Source organism: Dipodomys merriami, unplaced genomic scaffold, assembly GCF_024711535.1.
Source record: "Dipodomys merriami isolate MVZ:Mamm:240054 unplaced genomic scaffold, mDipMer1.0.p SCAF_17, whole genome shotgun sequence".
Lineage (NCBI taxonomy): Eukaryota > Metazoa > Chordata > Mammalia > Rodentia > Heteromyidae > Dipodomys > Dipodomys merriami.
Window position 1 is genome coordinate 25249166 of NW_027203048.1, and position 17914 is coordinate 25267079.

Genomic DNA, 17914 nt, shown 5'->3' on the forward strand with positions numbered 1-17914 from the left:
ACAAGTATAGGTCCCCATGAGCCAATCTCTAACTTTTATCTTTGGTCAAATTTTATGAGACCTTTCCTCAGACTTTTGTTTTGGGAGAGTATAGTTCAAACCGTGCTTCTGATAAGAATGACAAATTCATCAGGGTGCTAGCTGGAAAAGGTCTAGGTGAGAATTGCCTCTCTTTCCCACTCCTTCAGCTATAGATACTATATCAAACAACAAAGGGTCTACTTAAAAAAAAAATTAAGACAGGTGCCAGTCAGGAGGCTGAGATCTGAAAATTGAAGCTTGAAGACAGCTAGGGCAGGAAAGTCTATGAGTCTTTTATCTCAATAAACTACTCAGAAGCTGGAAGTGGCACTGTGCCTCAGTAGTAGAGCATTAGCCTTGAGCAAAGAAGGGCTCAGGGTCAGGTGCTGGTAACATTTACCTGTAATCCTAGCTACTCAGGAAGTTGAGATCTAAGGATCATGGTTCAAAGCCAGCCTGAGCAAGAAGATCCATGTGACTCTTATCTCCAATTAACCACCAGAAAACAGGAAGTAGAGCTGTGGCTTAAGTGGTAGAGCATGCCTTGCGCTGAAAAGCTCAGGGACAATGTCCAGCCCAGAGTTCAAGCCCTACAACTGACAAAAAAAAAAAAAAAAAAAGAGGCTCAGGGACAATGCCTAGGCCCAGAATTCAAGCCCAGGGACTGGCAAAGAAAGAAAGAAAGAAAAAGAAAAAAAATAGCATGAGGAAGTATCCAAATAAACCAGATTCTGAACTTCTTTAACAGAGTCTTTGGCCAAAGCAAAATAAAATGTAAGCAATTTCACACTATCTTTTAGAGCCTCTTTTATCATACTCAAACATACCATTTCTACTCTCTCATTCTATGTCTCCTCCTCTTCTTTCTGTTCCCTCTCTGTCTGGAGCACTACCTTTTCCTTCTGGGCAGCCAGGTGCCTAGTGCTTCCTTGCCTTTTTATTTATTTTTTTTTTTTTTGGTTGGTCATGGGGCCTGAACTCTAGGCCTGGACACTGTCCCTCAGCTCTTCAGCTCAAGGCTAGTGCTCTACCACTTAAGCCATAGTGCCACTTCCATTTTTTTTTCCTGCTTATGTGGTGCTGAGGAATCGAACCCAGGGCCTCATGCATGCAAGGCACTCTACCACTCTACCACTGAGCCACCTTCCCAAACCCTCCTTGCCTTTTTAAGGCAAGCTTCCTGAACAGAAAAAAACAAAGCTCCAAGGCAGGATTAAGCTCTAGTTGATGTGTTGCTGAGAGCCATTGTCAAAGACTCTTCAGGGTCTAGATAAAATAGAATACTGAGAAGGAATGTGCAATTGTTTTAGGGATCCTGAGAGGCCAGGTGTTCATCAGTCAATTCATATGTGAATAAGAGCTTCAGAGGTAAAAAGTTCAACAAAAAACATCCCCCATCCCCGTCCCAAAGACTTAAGATCTTAACTTGTATATGAAACCAAAGGGGTTTAAAAAAGCAATAGAGGGCTGGGAAGGTGGCTCAGTGGTAGAGCGCTTGCCTTGCGTGCATGAGGCCCTGGGTTCGATTCCCCAGCACCACATAAGCAAAAAGAAAAAAAAGCCGAAAGTGGCGCTGTGGCTCAAGTGGTAGAGCGCTAGCCTTGAGCTGAAGAACTGAGGGACAGCGCCCAGGCCCAGAATTCAGGCCCCACGACCGGACCCCCCCAAAATAAAATAAAATAAAAAAGCAATAGATGCTGCTCATAGTCTTTTTGAAGGCCATCCTCTACCTTCTTCAGATTATGCTCTGGTTCAGTTCTTGGTCAAGAGAAATTGAAAGCTCTCAGGGCCAGCAGCCCTTTGGTACCTGGCAACCAAGCCCCTTAACTAGAGTGTTGAGTAGATCCTGAGGCAGATATATGCTGATTCGCTTCTCTTTTTATGAAAGATCTTATAGAGGATTTATTATACAAACAGAAACTGGAATGGGAAAGAGCCCCTTGGTAAGGTGAGACCTCCTAAAACCTTATTATTTTGAAAAGCCCTAGAACCAAGAAACAAAAGTGGGAAAAGGCAAATCATCAATGAAGGTGTTCAATTTTCCATTTTACCCTTATATTCACAAGAAACCATTTCACTAGAAATTAAAGGACAACCTTATAAACTTGATATTGATATGGGTACAATAATAATATCAGCAAAATCATCTTTTTCTGGGTTGGGACGGTGGCTCGGTGGTAGAGTGCTTGCCTTGCATGCATGAGGCCCTGGGTTCGATTCCTCAGCACCACATAAGCAAAAAGAAAAAAAGCCGGAAGTGGTACTGTGGCTCAAGTGGTAGAGCGCTAGTCTTGAGCTGAAGAGCTGAGGGACAGCGTCCAGGCCCAGAGTTCAGGCCCCACGACCGGCCCCCCCCCAAAAAAAATCATCTTTTTCTGCCTCCTTAAGTAGAAAACTCAGACACTATTTCTATTTTTGAAGTTTCAGTGTTTTACAATTGTAGATACATGCTGATGTCTCTCTTTGTATCAGAACAATCAATACTTCTGTCTTCTCCGAGGAAAATGAACATAGGATTGCTATGCCTTAGAGTTTATTGAGGTGCACTCCTACTTTTCAAAAGTGATCAACCAGAAAACCAAGGGCCCTTAAGTGCTCTGTTAAGTCTATGCTTATCCCGTATGAGAGATGGACTTTTCTTGTGTCCTATAAAAGAGGTGAGTTCTCAGGCTGGTTAGTTAAATCTGCTGGCTCCTTTAGCTCAGAGAAGGCCAAAGAGTTCCATGCAGAAGTTATCAATAATCAAAAGAAAGACAAAATTTATCTTATGGAGGAAAATCCTTCACCACTAACAACCAAATATGCAAAAATGTTCTTGGCCAACAAAGACAAACAATGAAGATACCTGGTTCTTATTGGTGGGTGGGTCCCAAAGTTTCTGAATTTTTTTTTTCAGTTGTGGGACTTGAACTCTGGACCTGGGCGCTGTTTCTCAGCTCTTCAGCTCAAGGTGAGAGCGCTACCACTTGAGCTACAGTGCCACTTCCAGTTTTCTAATGGTTTATTGGAGATAGGAGTCTTATGGTCTCTCCTGCCCGGGCTGGCTTTGAACCACGATCCTCAGATCTCAGCCTCCTGAGTAGCTAGGATTACAGGCGTGAGCCACTAGCGCCCAGCTAGTTTCTGAAATTTTCATGTCATTTCTTGACTTGAGCCCTTAGTAACCTTTTACCTAGGAATATAAACACAAACTTTTTGTGAATTCAAATAGCTTTAATGACTTCCTCAAGTTATATGTAGGTCTCACCAAGCCTTTAACTTCAGGAGAATCATCAAGATCAGTAACAACACAGCTTTTCTCTTGGTCTAGGACAAAGGCCTCCCCACTTTGTCTAGGGGAAGAAATTAAGTCTTCCACAGACTCAGTTTGGAGGTCTGCTTTAAATCAGATGGTCCATTGTGCTGTACAATCTTTGTTATTTGCTAGAAATAGACAGTTCTCAGCAAGTGAATTAACTTCCTCTGGAACACAGCTAACACTGGCAAGGCCAAGGCTCTTCCTCTCCATAGTCAGCAATAAATTCACCGTAGTTTATCATTGTTATTTTGGTAGAATCTGGTGAGGTGGTGTGCAAAAGCAGTCTTTATCAATTTGTCCTAAACACTAATCTTGGAGATTTCAGGTGATTTAAAAAAATACCACCACACTTTCTATTTGCCTTTTCTATTAGCAAATATTACTAATAAAATCATAGCTGTTTTTTGTTTCTGTTCTCAGTCTCTCATTCCCTTGCAAAAATGTTGATTATGTCTCTGAAGAAAAACTGCTGAGCTCACCTCCATTTCTACACACATTGCTGACCTGGTAGTCAAAGAAATAAACAACAGTTCCTTCTGCTAAGTTTTCTAGTGTTCTGCCTCCTGGAGAGGGATTGGCAAAGGACTGGAGAGAAAAGAGGTTTCCTTATTTCTGTCAAAAACACTCTTTGCTATCCACCCTGCTCTGCACTCCTGCCTCAAGGCTGACTTTCTCAGAAACGCCAGACTAGAGGCAAATCACAGTGTATCCTTAGGCTACCATCATCCAACCTCTCTCTCCAAATGCCTCCAGGTTTGGGTAATCTCTAAGGGCAGCCAGAGAGTAACAAAGCTAGCCTGACAAGAGTGGACAGGCCGGGAGGGGTTTATAGGCCTATGATGTAACGAGTCTCTGAATTCCAATTGCCAAAGCTATCCCAATTTTGTTCTTCATCTTCTTCCTGATCCCTGGTGGGGGGGTGGAGGGGGTGGGATAGGGTTCAGAGTAGATTTCTGATGTTCTTAGCAAAAACATTCCCCCTGCCAACCAAGAAAAAGGGCTGCACTTGGCGAACAATGGACCCGGGGTTAGGTAGTGAGGAGTGATAGTTGGGCTAGGTACCAGGCGTCTCATCTCTGCTTGACACTTTGTTCCACAGCATGAAGCAGCGAGTTTCTGGATACGGAAAATGTCACTCCCAAGCCTGCAAGGCAGGTGGTGCTGGTGACACCCGCAAGCGGAAATGAATGGTCCCTTGCTAAACTTTTAAGTACAAGAAGGCTTGTGCTGAAAAGCTTGTTCCGACCTGGCCGTCTCGTAGAATCTGGTCCGGGCCAAACGACTTGTGCTGTGAGGGGTTTTTGTTTGTTTTCTTTCTTTCTTTGCTGACCTTGCGGTGATTTCTTCATCGACGGGCCTCCAATGGCCCAGCTCAGGCCCGATGGTCTCCGCGGCGAGGGAGGCTCTGGCCCCCCTCCCCTTAGGCCCCGCCCCTTGACCCTTCGAACTTGGGGGCACCCCAGAGCTCGCGAGGGTGAACCCCGCTGAGTCTTGCGGGCACCTCCGGTCAGCCTCCAGACCCCCCTCTCCGCCCCACGGTGTAGAAATCAGCAAATGTCAAAGTTGGAGAAGAAACTCGAGCAAGAAGGATTCAAGCAGCCGGCAGGTAGAGGGGGGTCAAGGTGGACAGAGGAAACCCCGCAGGTGAGAAGATCAAAAACTCTCCGGGTCGGGGGGGTCCCGCGTCGAGGGGGGCAGCGGCACCGCCGGGCAGGCTCGCGGGTCCCCGCGGCGGGGGCGCGCCAGGCCCGCGCGTTCCACGGGGGCCCGGGCCCGGCGGGCGCGGCGCGCGGCAGGTCGGCTCCGGGGCGGGGGGAGCTCGTTTTCGGAGTCCGGGCGCGGAGCCGCCAGCCTCTCCCCGGATTTGTGACGTGCCGTGGGCAGCAGCGGTGACGGGGCCACCACACAAAGCCAGGTCGTGGGGCGGAGGTCTTCCAGGCCAAGAGCCCCGATGGGATGGCGAGGGGGTCCGGAGCGAGACGCCCCCCGGCGCCCGGGCTCGGCGCAGGATTAAAGTGAGCTCCGACTCGCCGCCGGCGGCTGGGGGCGGGCGCCGGGGCGGCCGTGAGCGCCCGTCGCGCGCTTGGCTGCTGTGGCCGCGCTGGCCGCCCCCGCGCCCGGCTCGCCGGAGCCTCGCCACGCCCCCTGGGGGGTGGAGCCGGATCCAGGGGCGGGTCCGCGGCGGGCGACGCCCAGGCCTGGGGCGGGGGTGGTGGCAGCAGCTGCAGCAGCGGCGGCGGCAGCAGCGCCAGGAGGTGCTGCAACAGAGGCGGAGACTGCTTTTGGACGCGGTGGGGCCGAGAAGCCGGAGTCCCAGCCCGGAGGTCCCGGGCGGTGCACTGGAAGCTGCTGCGGCTGCTGCCCGACGGCCGCCACCTGGGGCCCCCCTGCCACCTCGACCTCAGTTGCCGTCTGCACCTCCGTCTACCCCGCCCGCGTCTGCGCCCCAGCCAGGACGCCGCCCCCGACCGGGTCTCCACTTCTCAGCCGCCCCTCCCATGACAACGCCCGCGCGAAGATGGCTGCGAAGGGCGCGCACGGCTCCCACCTGAAGGTGGAAAGCGAGCTGGAGCGCTGCCGCGCCGAGGGCCACTGGGACCGCGTGCCCGAGCTGGTCCGGCAGCTGCAGTCGCTGGGCATGCCCGGGAGCGGCGGCAGCGGAGGCAACCGACGAGGCAGCCCGAGCGCCAGGTTCACCTCTCTGGACACCGGTGAGTGAGGGAGGGCAGGGGTTGGGTCTCCGGCTGCTCGCGCGCGAAAAGCACCGCCTCCTCCAGGAAGCGCGCCTCGACTTTCGGGAGCCGGCCGGCGCCGGGCACTACCCTCCCTGCAGCGCCCGGCCCCGGAGCAAGCCAGGGCCACCAGGAAGGCCCTACTGCCCGCAGCAGGGGGGAGAAAAATCACATGCAAGTTGAGTTCCTGGAGGAAAGAAACAAACGACTTTGCTCTCTGCCCTTTAGTACCCTGTGGGTAACCCCGTGTATCGTGAAATGGGGGTATCGGCCGGTATCAGATTAGTGAATGGACGAGGGAACTCTGCCTTTCCCAAATCCTCAGGTGGAGACTGTGTCGGTTCCTGCTTGCCCCTCTTCTTTTCCACCAAATAAAGTTGAAAACAGCTCCACCCACAGCAGATGAGTGCGGGTTTGTCTAGCATCGGGGTGGTGAAGTGGGGAAGAGGCCTGGCAAGCCTCAGTTTCTCATCTGTGGTGGGATGGGGCCCCATCCAGCCCTAGCTGACTGTGGCTTTAGCGGTAGGGCTGGTTTGGCTGGGCTGGGCCCTTGTGCTGGGGCGGGAAAGCACCCTAGTGGGGTGGTGGGAACACCCCGCCCAGTCTCTGGCCTATGATCTTGTTCCTGGTACTTTCCTCTCAGCCTGGAAAGCCTCCCTGAGTGCCCTCCGTGTGCCCAGGACCTCAGCTGAAGGAATAAATACAGATATGAAGAGTTTTTAAAGACCACTCATGCTAGGGAAGGTTCTGTGGGGGAGATAATAATAGTAATAGTACTAGCTAAAACTTGTGTACTCTCTTACGGTGTTTTAGATTTTTTTTTCTTTTTTGCCAGAGCTGGGGTTTGAACTTAGGGCCTGGACGCGGTCCCTGAGCTTCTTTGGCTCAAGGCTAGCATTCTACCACTTGAGCCACAATGCCACTGTCCAACCTTTTCTGTTTATGTGGTGCTGAGGAATCGAACCCAGGGATTTATGCATGCTAGGCAAGCACTCTACCACAAAGCCACATTCCCAGCTTCTTCTGGTGTCCTAAAGGCTTTATCCAAGTTGTTTCACCTTGCAACCACCCCCAGAGCTGGACTCTTGTCCCCTCCTTCCTACTACGTAGATAAGCAAACTGAGGCCCACGGAAGAAGTTAAATAACTGGATTATCCAGCCAAGAAGATAGAGAAACAAGATTTGAACCCAGATTTCTTTCTTTTTTTTTATTGTGAAAATACCGTACAGAGGGGTTACAATTACATGGGCAAGAACCCAGATTTCTAAGTACATCTTCAAAATCATTTGTGCTCTTTCTTTTCAAAGATGCACTATGCAGAGCTGCAGAGCCGCCCCACCCTCACCCCCTACTGACTGACTGGAGTGGATGGGAGAGGTGACTGACAAGCAGTCATGAATGAGTTAGACTGAGTTAGACTATAGGAAAAAGGAAAAGTCTCAAGGAATCAGAATTTGACTGGCCCCTGCCTTGTGTTAGGAAAGACAGGGTATGTTTGCCCAAGGAGGGCTGGAAGTAAAGATCATGGAGGGATGGGGTGGAGGGTCTTTGGTGGGATGTACAATCTGAGATATTTTTTGGGGGGGGTCCAGTCGTGGGGCCTGAACTCTGGGCCTGGGCACTGTCCCTCAGCTCTTCAGCTCAAGGCTAGTGCTCTACCACTTGAGCCACAGCGCCACTTCCAGCTTTTTTCCTTTTACTTATGTGGTGCTGAGGAATCAAACCCAGGGCCTCATGCATGCAAGGCAAGCGCTCTACCACTGAGCCACTTTCCCAGCCCGCACAATCTGAGATTTTAAAGTTAGTCTGAGTTGGCAGTAAGGGCAGTGGGCAGACTGAAAGGTGTGTATTTGGCTTTTTCTCACAAGGCTTGGTGCTCTTCCACTTGAGTCACACCTCCACTCCTATTTGCTGGTTAATCAGAGATAAGAGTTTCTTAGATTTAGCTCCCTGGGCTGGCTTCAAATCGAGATACTTAGGTCTCAGCCTGCTGAGTAACAGCAGCTACAGAGTCCCCACCAGCGACTTGCAAAGATGCATATTTGAGAGAAGCTGATGAGCCTTATTCCAGGATGAATAGATAAATTCAAAGCCCTTTCAGTCTTCTATGTGATGGGGCTTGCAAGAGTGGGAATGAAGGGCTGAGAATCTGGCTTAATGGTAAAATGCTTGTCTAGCATGCATGAAGTCCTGGGTTTGATTCCTCAGTACCACATAAACAGAAAAAGCCAGAAGTAGTGTTGTGGCTCAAGAGCACTAGCCTTGAAGTGAAGAGCTCAGGGACAGTACCCAGGCCCAGAGTTCAAGCCCCAGGACTGGCAAAAAAAAAAAAAAAAGGAATGAAATCTGACCTGTGCAGGAAGGAGTGGTTCCCTGGTGAGGTATACGATTATGAATGGTGTGATACCAAAGAGAAAGTTACTGGGACAATGGCAGGAACCATGGCCTTCTGTATCCCACCTCCCCCAATGGCACCTCTGCTTTTTAAGGTGTTCTTTAGAACTTGAGAAGAGATTGTGCAGTCCTTAAATTGATGTCCCAGGAGGAAAGGGTTTTGGGAACCAAAGCATTAAGAAATTAGAATGGATTCAGTGATGTTAAAAACTGCGGGACTGCGGCTGGGAAGATGGCTCAGTGGTAGAGCACTTACCTTGCATGCCTGAGGCCCTGGGTTCGATTTCTCAACACCATATAAGCAAAAAGAAAAAAGCCGGAAGTGGCACTGTGGCTCAAGTGGTAGAGCTCTAGCCTTGAGCTGAAGCGCCCAGGCCCAGAGTTCAGGCCCCACGACCGGACCAAAAAACAAACAAACAAAAAACTGCAGGACTATCAAGCATAGTGGTTCACAATTGTTGTAATCCCAACATTTGGAAGTAGAGGCAAGAGGATGGCCAGTTCCAGGCTATTGGGCTACATAGTGAGATCCTGCCTTAGGAGATAAAAAAATATTAGAGATGTAGATGTAGAAATGTCCACTGTAGGTAGCAGGAATGACTGGTTTGATTCAGAAGCGAAACAAACAACAATAATGAAATCCTAAAACTTAAGGACTTCTCAGAGCTCATTTTTGTGTGCTTACCTTTTGTGAGCAATATGGCAATATCGTATTTCTCAAATCTGGTTTGACCAGATTCTGTGGACCATCATTGGGAAACATTTGTATAGGTTACAAATCATATGGTATGAAGGGTCTCTATTTTTTAAATTCTTTTTGTTTTTTTGTCAGTTGTGGGGATTGAACTCAGGGCCTAAGGACTGTCTTTGAGCTCTTTTGCAAAGGCTAGTGCTCTACCACTTTGAGCCACTGCCCCACTTCCAGTGTTCTGGGAGTTAATTGGTGATTAAGAGTCTCAAGGACTTTACTGCCTTGGCTGGCTTTGAACCATGATCCTCAGATATCAGTCTTCTGAGTAGCTAGGATTACAGGTGTGAACCACCTGTGTTTGGCTTTTCAAATTCTTAGAACCAGCTCTGTAAATAGAGCAATTTTCTCCTATTGTAGACATGGGGGCCCAGGACCTAGAGAGGTCACATAATGTGTCTGTGATAAAGTTGGTGTTAAAGTTTGTGTCCCTGGCAGTAAGCTTTCTAGTGTGGGATGGGCTAGAGATTGGGCTTGCTTTCCTGTGGGAAGTGACTGGGTAAGGAGGGACCCTAAAAGGCTTTGGAGTTAGGTTCTCCTGCCAATTTTTGGGTATGATTCTGTGAATTATTGTTTCCTGCTGTTAAATTCACTATCCCTAAAAATGCCCGCACACACATAGACATACATGTGCACATACACACATGTACACACTACCATGAGGATAGAAAAGGAAATGTAGCTGGGTGCTGGTGGCTCATGCTTATAATCCTAGCTACTCAGGAGGCTGAGATCTGAGAATTGAAGTTCAAAGCCAGAGGCAGGAAAGTCTGTGAGACTCTTTACTCCAATTAACCACTAGAAAACAGGAAATGGAGCCGAGGCTGTAGTAGTAGAGTGCTAGCCTTAAGACAACACTCAGGCCCTGTGTTCAAGCCCCAGGACGGACAAAAAGAAAATGACTTCCATAGCCCATATATAGGACATTTTTGGATTGACTGTTGTTTTGGTTTTCCTGCAAGGAAAACCTATTCTGTGTGGGGGTGTTAATGCTGACTCTTTCCCGCAATACAACCCAAAAAGTAGATTCTTAAAGTCTCATGTGGCCCATTAGAGTCTCACAGTAGTGCCTCAAAGCCTCAGCCATTAACTAATGTGAAAGAGGACCAAAGGTATTGATGAAGGGGGCTGAGTCCCATGGAACACCATTTTACTAAGGCCTTGAGGTTCTGTTGTGTCACAGGTTCTTCCAGAAACTGAAAGTAGCTCCCAGATTGTAGCCACTGGGAGTAGGGGGGAGTGGGAGGCGGGCGGAGGGGGGAAGAAGAAGAAGGGAATTGTGGGAGAAAATGCTGAACAGGCTCCTCAGCCTCTTGCCTGAGGAGCTTCTCCCACCCCTGCACAGGGTGAAGGTGGTTGCTACTGTTTGTGCGTTTTCTATTTTGTTGTTGTTGTCGTGGGGTCTGAACTCTGGGCCTGGGCGCTGTCCCTCAGCTCTTCAGCTCAAGGCTAGTGCCCTACCACTTGAGCCACAGCACTACTTCCAGCTTTTTTCTGCTTATGTGGTGCTGAGAAATCGAACCCATACTCTACCACTGAGCCAACTTCCCAGCCCCTGTTTGTGCATTTTCTTCACTCATATCCAGTGTAGGTTTGGTCAGCATGGAACAGTGGAACCCCAGAACATGCTGGCAGCGCTGGGGTTTGTTCTTATAAAAACAAAGACCCATCCCAGTGTTTAAAAAACAAAAAAGAAAACTCAATTGAGAAAATTATCCAAAACATATGAGAAAAAACAGAATGAAGGTTATATATCAATCATCATCCAGTTTCAGTGGTTATGAAGTCATGAACTATCTTGTTTGAACTATACACCAGCCCATTTCCCCCTTCCCCCTTTGCTGTTTCTGTGTTAATTAAATAGGAACTTAAAAAAAAAAACACATAGAACCACTGTATCATTATGTGTGTGGGTGTGGGTGCATGCGCCATGTATGCGCTCATGCATGCATGGTGCCAATATTAGGTCTTGAACTCAGGGCCTGGCTGAGCTATTGTGCTCTAGGCTGGTATTCTACCACTTAAGCCACAGCTTTACTTCTGTCTTTTTTGGTGGTTCATTGGAGATAGGTTGCATGGACTTCCCTGCCCCGGCTGGTTTTGAACTGTGATCTTAGAACTCAACATCTGAGTAGCTAAGATTACAGATGTGAGCCACCAATGCCTGGCTCCAACATACCATTATTACTTCTCAAAAAAAAAAATCTTCCTGTGGGCTGGTATCTTCTCTGAGGATTATGGTTCAAAGCCAGCTCAGGCAGAAAAGCCCCTGAAATTCTTTTTTATTTTTTTTATTATGAAGATACCGTACAGAGGAGTTACAATTACACGGGCAAGGTAATGAGTACATTTCTTATCAAGCATTGTTGCCTCCTCCTTTGTTTCCCCTTGCTATCCCTTCCCTCCTGCCCGCCCCCCCCATGAAATTCTTATCTACAGTTAATCACCAAAAAGCCAGAAGTGGAGCTATAGCTCAAGTGGTAGAGCACAGCCTTGAACAAAAAAGCTTAGGGACATGCCCAAGCCCTGAGTTAAAGATCTAGGACTGGTGTGCGCGCGCGCGCACACACACACACACACAAGTGCACATGAATGCATGTGTGCACACATACACACACAGAAAAGCCAGCAATTACATTTATGAAAATATTATAAAACCATTATTTTATATAATAAAAAATCTAGGAATTAAATAAATTTATAGTTTGGTAGAGTTAGCATTTAGATAGGCTACAGATGATATTTGGTTGCTGAGTTGTTCTACCCTTCCAATATTTTGCTAGGAAATTTTCAAACAGATAGCAAAGTTTAAAAAAATGCTTTTAGCACCTGCATGCCCCCCACCTAATCCTTGTTTTTAGCTAAATGAATGTTTTGGGGGCGAGGGGAGTGCTGGTCAAGTGCGTTAGCACTTGTGCCACAGCTCTACTCATGGCATTTTGATGGTTAATTGGAGATAAAAGTCTCAAGGACTTTCCTGCTAGGGCTCACTTTGAACCTAGATCCTCAGATCTTAGCCTCCTGAGTAGTTAGGATTACAGGCATGAGTCACCAGCTCCTGGCTTTTTCTTTTTTCAAATTGGAGATTGTTTTTAACATTGCCTTCTAAGGTGCCAGGAATGTGTCTGAGGCAGGTGATCTTGTCCTACCCTGGCTGTGGTTAGAACACCAATGGGGGTGGCAATTTCCAATACCACTGTGCCTTTGTTTAACCTAATAGGGAAGGGCTGGATCTGAGACCTGTCCTGGCTGGATGGACAGACCCACATTTCTTAACTGCAAAGGAGCAGGTTATGGAGAGGAAAGTACTATTCTCCAAATATGGGTGGAAAGCAAGTAGCCTCCAAACAGGTCTCTTGCCCTGGTACCCTAAGAGGTCTGAGAGGGGGAAAAAAGTAGCTATCAGAGGCCTTCAAAGCAAGAATTGGATGAGGAGGCTAGGTGGCCCCTAAGACTCAGCTGAATAGAGGCTGGGCCTCCAGAGGCTCTTTCAGCTCCCAGTTGATCAGGAAGGCTTCCTTGAATGCCTGGCCCAGAGACCTGGAGCACCTGGTCTAGCCTGAGGTAGGGAGTAGGTCTGGACACAAGATGTTAAGATGCTAGCTGGGAGTCTGGGAATGTGGCTTAGTGGTAGAGTGCTTCCTAGCGTGCATGAAGCCCTGGGTTTGGTTCCTCAGTACCACATAAACAGAAAAAGCCAGAAGTGGTGCTATGGCTCAAGTTGTAGAGAGGCTCAGAGACAGTGCCCAGGCCCTGAGTTCAAGCCCCAGGACTGGCAAAAAGAAAAAAAAGAAGAAGAAGAAAAAGAAGATGCTAGCTGGGCGCATAATCCTAGCTACTCAGGAGGCTGAGATGTGAGGATCATGGTTCAAAGCCAGCCCAGGCAGAAAAGTCCGCATGAGACTCTTATCTCCAATAAACTACTCAAAAAAGCCGGAAGTGGTGCTGCAGGTCAACTGGTAGAGTGCTAGCCTTGAGCACAAAGAGGCTTAAGGACAGCACCCAGGCCTTGAGTTCAAGCACCAGGACAGTCAAAAAAAAAAAAAAAAAAAAAGGATGCAACTTGCTTGGATAGAATAGGGATGCTTTTATGCATCTGAACTCTTAGCAACTGAAATTCAGAATTTCCAATTCTGAACTTCCAATTCAAAGTGTCCTTGGTTCACAAACTGGTTGAGAATGGAAAGAAGTAAGTGGAAGAGAGGGATGGGACAGGGAGAAGAGTTTCTGAACAAAGGAAAGGAAGACACTTTTGAGGACCTACTAAACAGAAAATAGGCTGAGTAGGGAGACAACAGGGAGGGTAAAAGGCTTGTAGGGAAGGACCTGAAGTGCTAATAAATTAGTAGTCTGAAAGCTAGGGGTGTAGCTCAGTGGCAGAGTACTTCCTTTACAATGCTAAGGACCTGAGTTCCATCCAGAGCACACATGGACACACCACTGTCAAAAAGTCTGAAACTTACAGGTAAATGAAAGTAAGAACAATTCTTATCCCTGCCCTGGGATTTATTATTAGCTTTTACCTTACTCTTTATGAATCTGAACTGTTCTTTATTTGTAAATTACCAGAAGCTCTGCTCCACATAAGATATCAGAGAGATTATTTTTGGGCAGTGGCTGTGACCCTGACAATACAGCTAACTTGTATTATCACTCATAACATGAGGATAATACCTACCTAGGTTAAATAAAACTATCTAGCCAGGCACTGGTGGCTTATACCTGTAATCCTAGCTACTCAGGATTCTTAGATCTGAGGATCGGGGCTCAAAGCCAGCCTGGGCAGGGAAGTCCATGAGACTCTTATCTCCAATAAACTTCACAGAAAAAGCCAGAAGTAGCTCTGTGGCTCTAGTAGTAGAGCATTACCTTTGAATACAAAGAGGCCTAGAAACAGCATCTAGGCTGGGTTTAAGCTCCAGGACCTGCAAAAACAAAGACAAAAAGCAACGATCTATCTAGTAAAGTGTCTGGCACTTAGTGAGTCCTCAGCAAAGATCAGTTCCCCCTTTCACAGCCAGAGTCACTCAGTGTTACCAGCAGTGCTTCTCTGGTAGTCAGTGGTAAAGGATTGGTTTTGTTTCAGTTTCTAATCTGTTGTGCACTACTTTCATAGAATACAGTTCAATGAAGTCCTAAAGAAATGAAAAGCCTGGCGTGGTTGTACATGCCTATAATCCCAGCTGGGTCAGGAACATTTGGCGAGTATCTCCAGTTACATGCTAAGACATTACTTTAAAAAAAAAAAAGTGGGAGGAGCTGAGAATGTGGCTTGGTAATAGAGTGCTTGCCTAGCATTCATGAAGCCCTGAGTTTGATTCCTTAGTACCACATAAATAGAAAAGGCCAGAAGTGGTGCTGTGGCTCAAGTGGTAGAGTGCTGCTAGCCTTGAGCAACAGAAGCTCAGGGACAGTGCCCAGGCCCTGAGTTCAAGCTCCTGGACAACAAAACAAAACAAAAGAGTGGGAGTGGGGGAGGGAGAGAAGGAAGGAGGGTGTTAGAAGAGGACATAAAGGTACTACCACTTCCCATTTTATTAGTAAACCCAGTGAAATCAGTATTACTCTGTCCAGTGTCTACAGGACACTGCCAGGTTTTGTACTCATCCCCTCTGGGTTGTACCACAGTATCTGAATACCTTTGCCAGAGGGAGGACACTCCCATTGTTTTTGAAGAAAGAAGAGGTGCATTGTGGGAGGGAAGCTGATTTCTTTTGGCATAAAAGGCACCCAGCTAAGGAGAGCGGGGAAACTTGGTTCAGGCAGGTGGATAGTAGAGGGAGTAGAGTGGCTTGACGGATGGCAGTGTGGGATGGGGCGTTGGTGTGGCTGCAGCAGAGCTACAGTATGGGTGCAGAGGTTCCAGGAGCAAAGGGTTTGGCCCTCTTGGGGACCGAGGCTGGGGCAAGTCCAGTATCCCCAGGGAGATGTTTCCCTGTATATGAGCCAACTCCTATCCCTCCCTCAGGTTTTACACAAGTTGTACAGGTTAGAGGGAGACAACAACTTGCACAGAGGTATGCAGCTTAGGCTACCGGAAGGAACTGGCCTAGGCACCTACTGCTGGGCCACAGATCCCTCCTCCTGCCTGAGATTTTTTTTTTTTTTTTTTGCCAGTCCTAGAGCATGAAGTCAGAGCCTGTCCCTGAGCCTGTCTGTGCTCAAGGCTAGCACTTGACCACTTGAGCCAGAGTGCCATTTCTGGCCTTTGTAAAAATACGTTTTTTATTGTAAAAATAGTGTTCAGAGTGGTTATAGTTACATGAGTAAGATAATGAGCATTATTACCTCTTTTGTTTTTCCAACTTCCGGTTTTTCTGTTTATGTGGTACTGAGGAATTGAACCCAGGCCTTGATGAATTCTAGGCAAGTACTCTACCACTAAGCCACATTTCCAGTCCTTGGTTGAGATTTAGAAATGAGGAAGATTACCTTTTAGTCCTGGCTTGATTTAAATATGGTTTTTGGTGGATAATACGTTCATGCGGTTCAAACATTACATAGATACCAAAAAGTGGGAACATGGAAAAGCATTGCCCTTTCTTGCTCCCCATCAGTCAGCAAGGTTTCTGTGCTCTGTGTGTGTGTGTGTGTGTGTGTGTGTGTGTGTGTGTGTGTGTGTGTGTGTGTGTGTGTGTGTGTGTGTGTGTGTGTGTGATACACACATACATACAGAAACCTGCAGTGGTGTATTACAGTCACTGCATGTAATCCACTGTCTCATCAGTTTTTCTTATACTTAATTTCATAACAGCACACATGGAGCACCCTCATTCTGTTTTATGGCTGCATGGTGTCCCTTTTTAAGGACATATCATACTTGAAATAGCCTCTCGTTGATGGACATAAAGACTGCCTCTACTTTTTGTTAGTATAAATAATGCTACATGAATTACCTTATACACAGGTCAGTTTACATGTACCTGACATCTATAGGTCTGGAATTGCTGGCTCAATGGAGAGAGTTAAAAATGTTATCAAGTAGCCCTTCATTGAGGTTCTGCCAACTTAAGCTTTATGGGTATTGAATAATAGTTTAAACCAGATGCATTTGTGGACATTTTGTTAAAATGTTCATTTAAAAATCATGAGATTACCGAGTGCTGGTGGTTTACACCTGTAATCCTAGCAACTCAGGAGGCTGAGCTGAGGATCCCAGTTCAAAGCTGCCCCAGCAAGGAAGTCTGTAAGACTCTTATTTCCAGTTACCATCAGAAAACCAGAAGTAGAACTGTGGCTGAAAGTGGTAGAGTACTAGCCTTTAGCCCAAAAGCTCAGGAACAGCACCTAGGCCCTGAGTTCAAATCTCACAGCTGACAAATTTTTTTTTTAAGTCATGAGATATAGCTGGGCCTCAGTGGCTAATATAATCCTGGCTATTCAGGAGGCTGCAATCTGAGGATCACAGTTCAAAGCCAGTCCAGACAGGAAAACCCATGAGACACAGGGCTTAAGAACAGTGCCCAGGCCCTGAGTTCAAGCCCTGGGACCTCCACCTGGGAAAAAAAAAAAAAGGTAGCAAAGTATCTAATAACACTCCCAATGCAAACTCTCCTGAAACCGCACAGCTGGAATTCTGGACTTAGGACTGCTCTCCACAGGAGATTCTACTTATACCGTTTTAGACTTGGTGGCCTGGAGACTGGGGCCAATAACAGTGATCACGAGGGAGTTGGAGTGGCTCCCCTGGGTAGATCTGAGGACACTGTCCTCAGCCAAAAAACTACTGTGAAAAGGTGGGCTGAGCAGACATTCTTAGATAGATTATTGGATCCTGATGGTTTCTTCTCTGGAGAGTTGAGAGGATCTGATTCACTCGACAGGTATTTATTTGGCTCTTGCCTTGGGTGATAGGCTGGGCCTCACCCTGTGTGCTGGGGTGAGGCAATGAGTACAACCACCTGAGGCTGTTATGAAACTACTCTTGACCTCAAACCCTGCACACAGAGCACCTAACTCCCATACCAGATCACCTCTGCTGCAGGTAGTGGAAATAAGTTAGTGGGCCACAAGACTGGAGTTCAGTGTGGTAGGGGAAACCCCAAACTAAATAGTACAAAGCCACTGTTAGGTGGTAAGGTATGCATAAGAGCTGAATACAAGAGAAAAAATGTAAGTACTAAGCAAGTTTAAAGATTTGTCTTACTGCACAGGTAAATGTGTATCCCACCTTCTATTTTCCACTTTTCCTCTTTGTTCTGGCTGCAAGTTATCCTTGAGCCACACTAAAATACTTTTTTTTTTTTTTGTCGGTCGTGGGGCTTGAACTCTGGGCCTGGGCATTGTCCCTCAGCTCTTCAGCTCAAGGCTAGCGCTCTACCATTTGAGCTACAGTGCCACTTCTGGTTTTCTAGTAGTTTATTGGAGATGAGTTTCACGGACTTTCCTGCCCAGGCTGGCTTTGAACCGCAATTCTCAGATCTCAGCCTCCTGAGTAGTTAGGATTACAGGTGTGAGCCACCAGCGCCTGGCACTAAAATACTTTTAAATGAAGCAAACATGACATAGAAACCACTAGCATGTGAAAATGCATTATTTGACCACCCATATCACTTTCCTCTTCAATTGTTTGAGAAGAAAATGTCTTTTTGGTTTAAGAACTTATTACCCACAGCAAGGTATAATTATGATTTTTGTCCTTCATTTTAAATTCTAGGAATTTTTCCTGAGAACTCTTATCTTTTCGTCTACTGAGCTACAACAGAAAGTAGTCCCAAAGG

The 17914-nt window shown here is 47.1% G+C and overlaps 1 protein-coding gene across 1 annotated transcript in view; it reads left to right on the forward strand.

Moving 5' to 3' along the window:
- The first annotated feature begins 5251 nt into the window (after positions 1–5251).
- The window catches only part of Ttc7a (tetratricopeptide repeat domain 7A), a 120687-nt gene continuing 108024 nt past the window's right edge, over positions 5252–17914 (forward strand). The window contains exon 1 of the mRNA XM_070025536.1: positions 5252–6030. Within this exon, the coding sequence (XP_069881637.1) occupies positions 5838–6030 (193 nt within the window). The 5' untranslated portion in view covers positions 5252–5837. The remainder of the gene's footprint in view (positions 6031–17914) is intronic.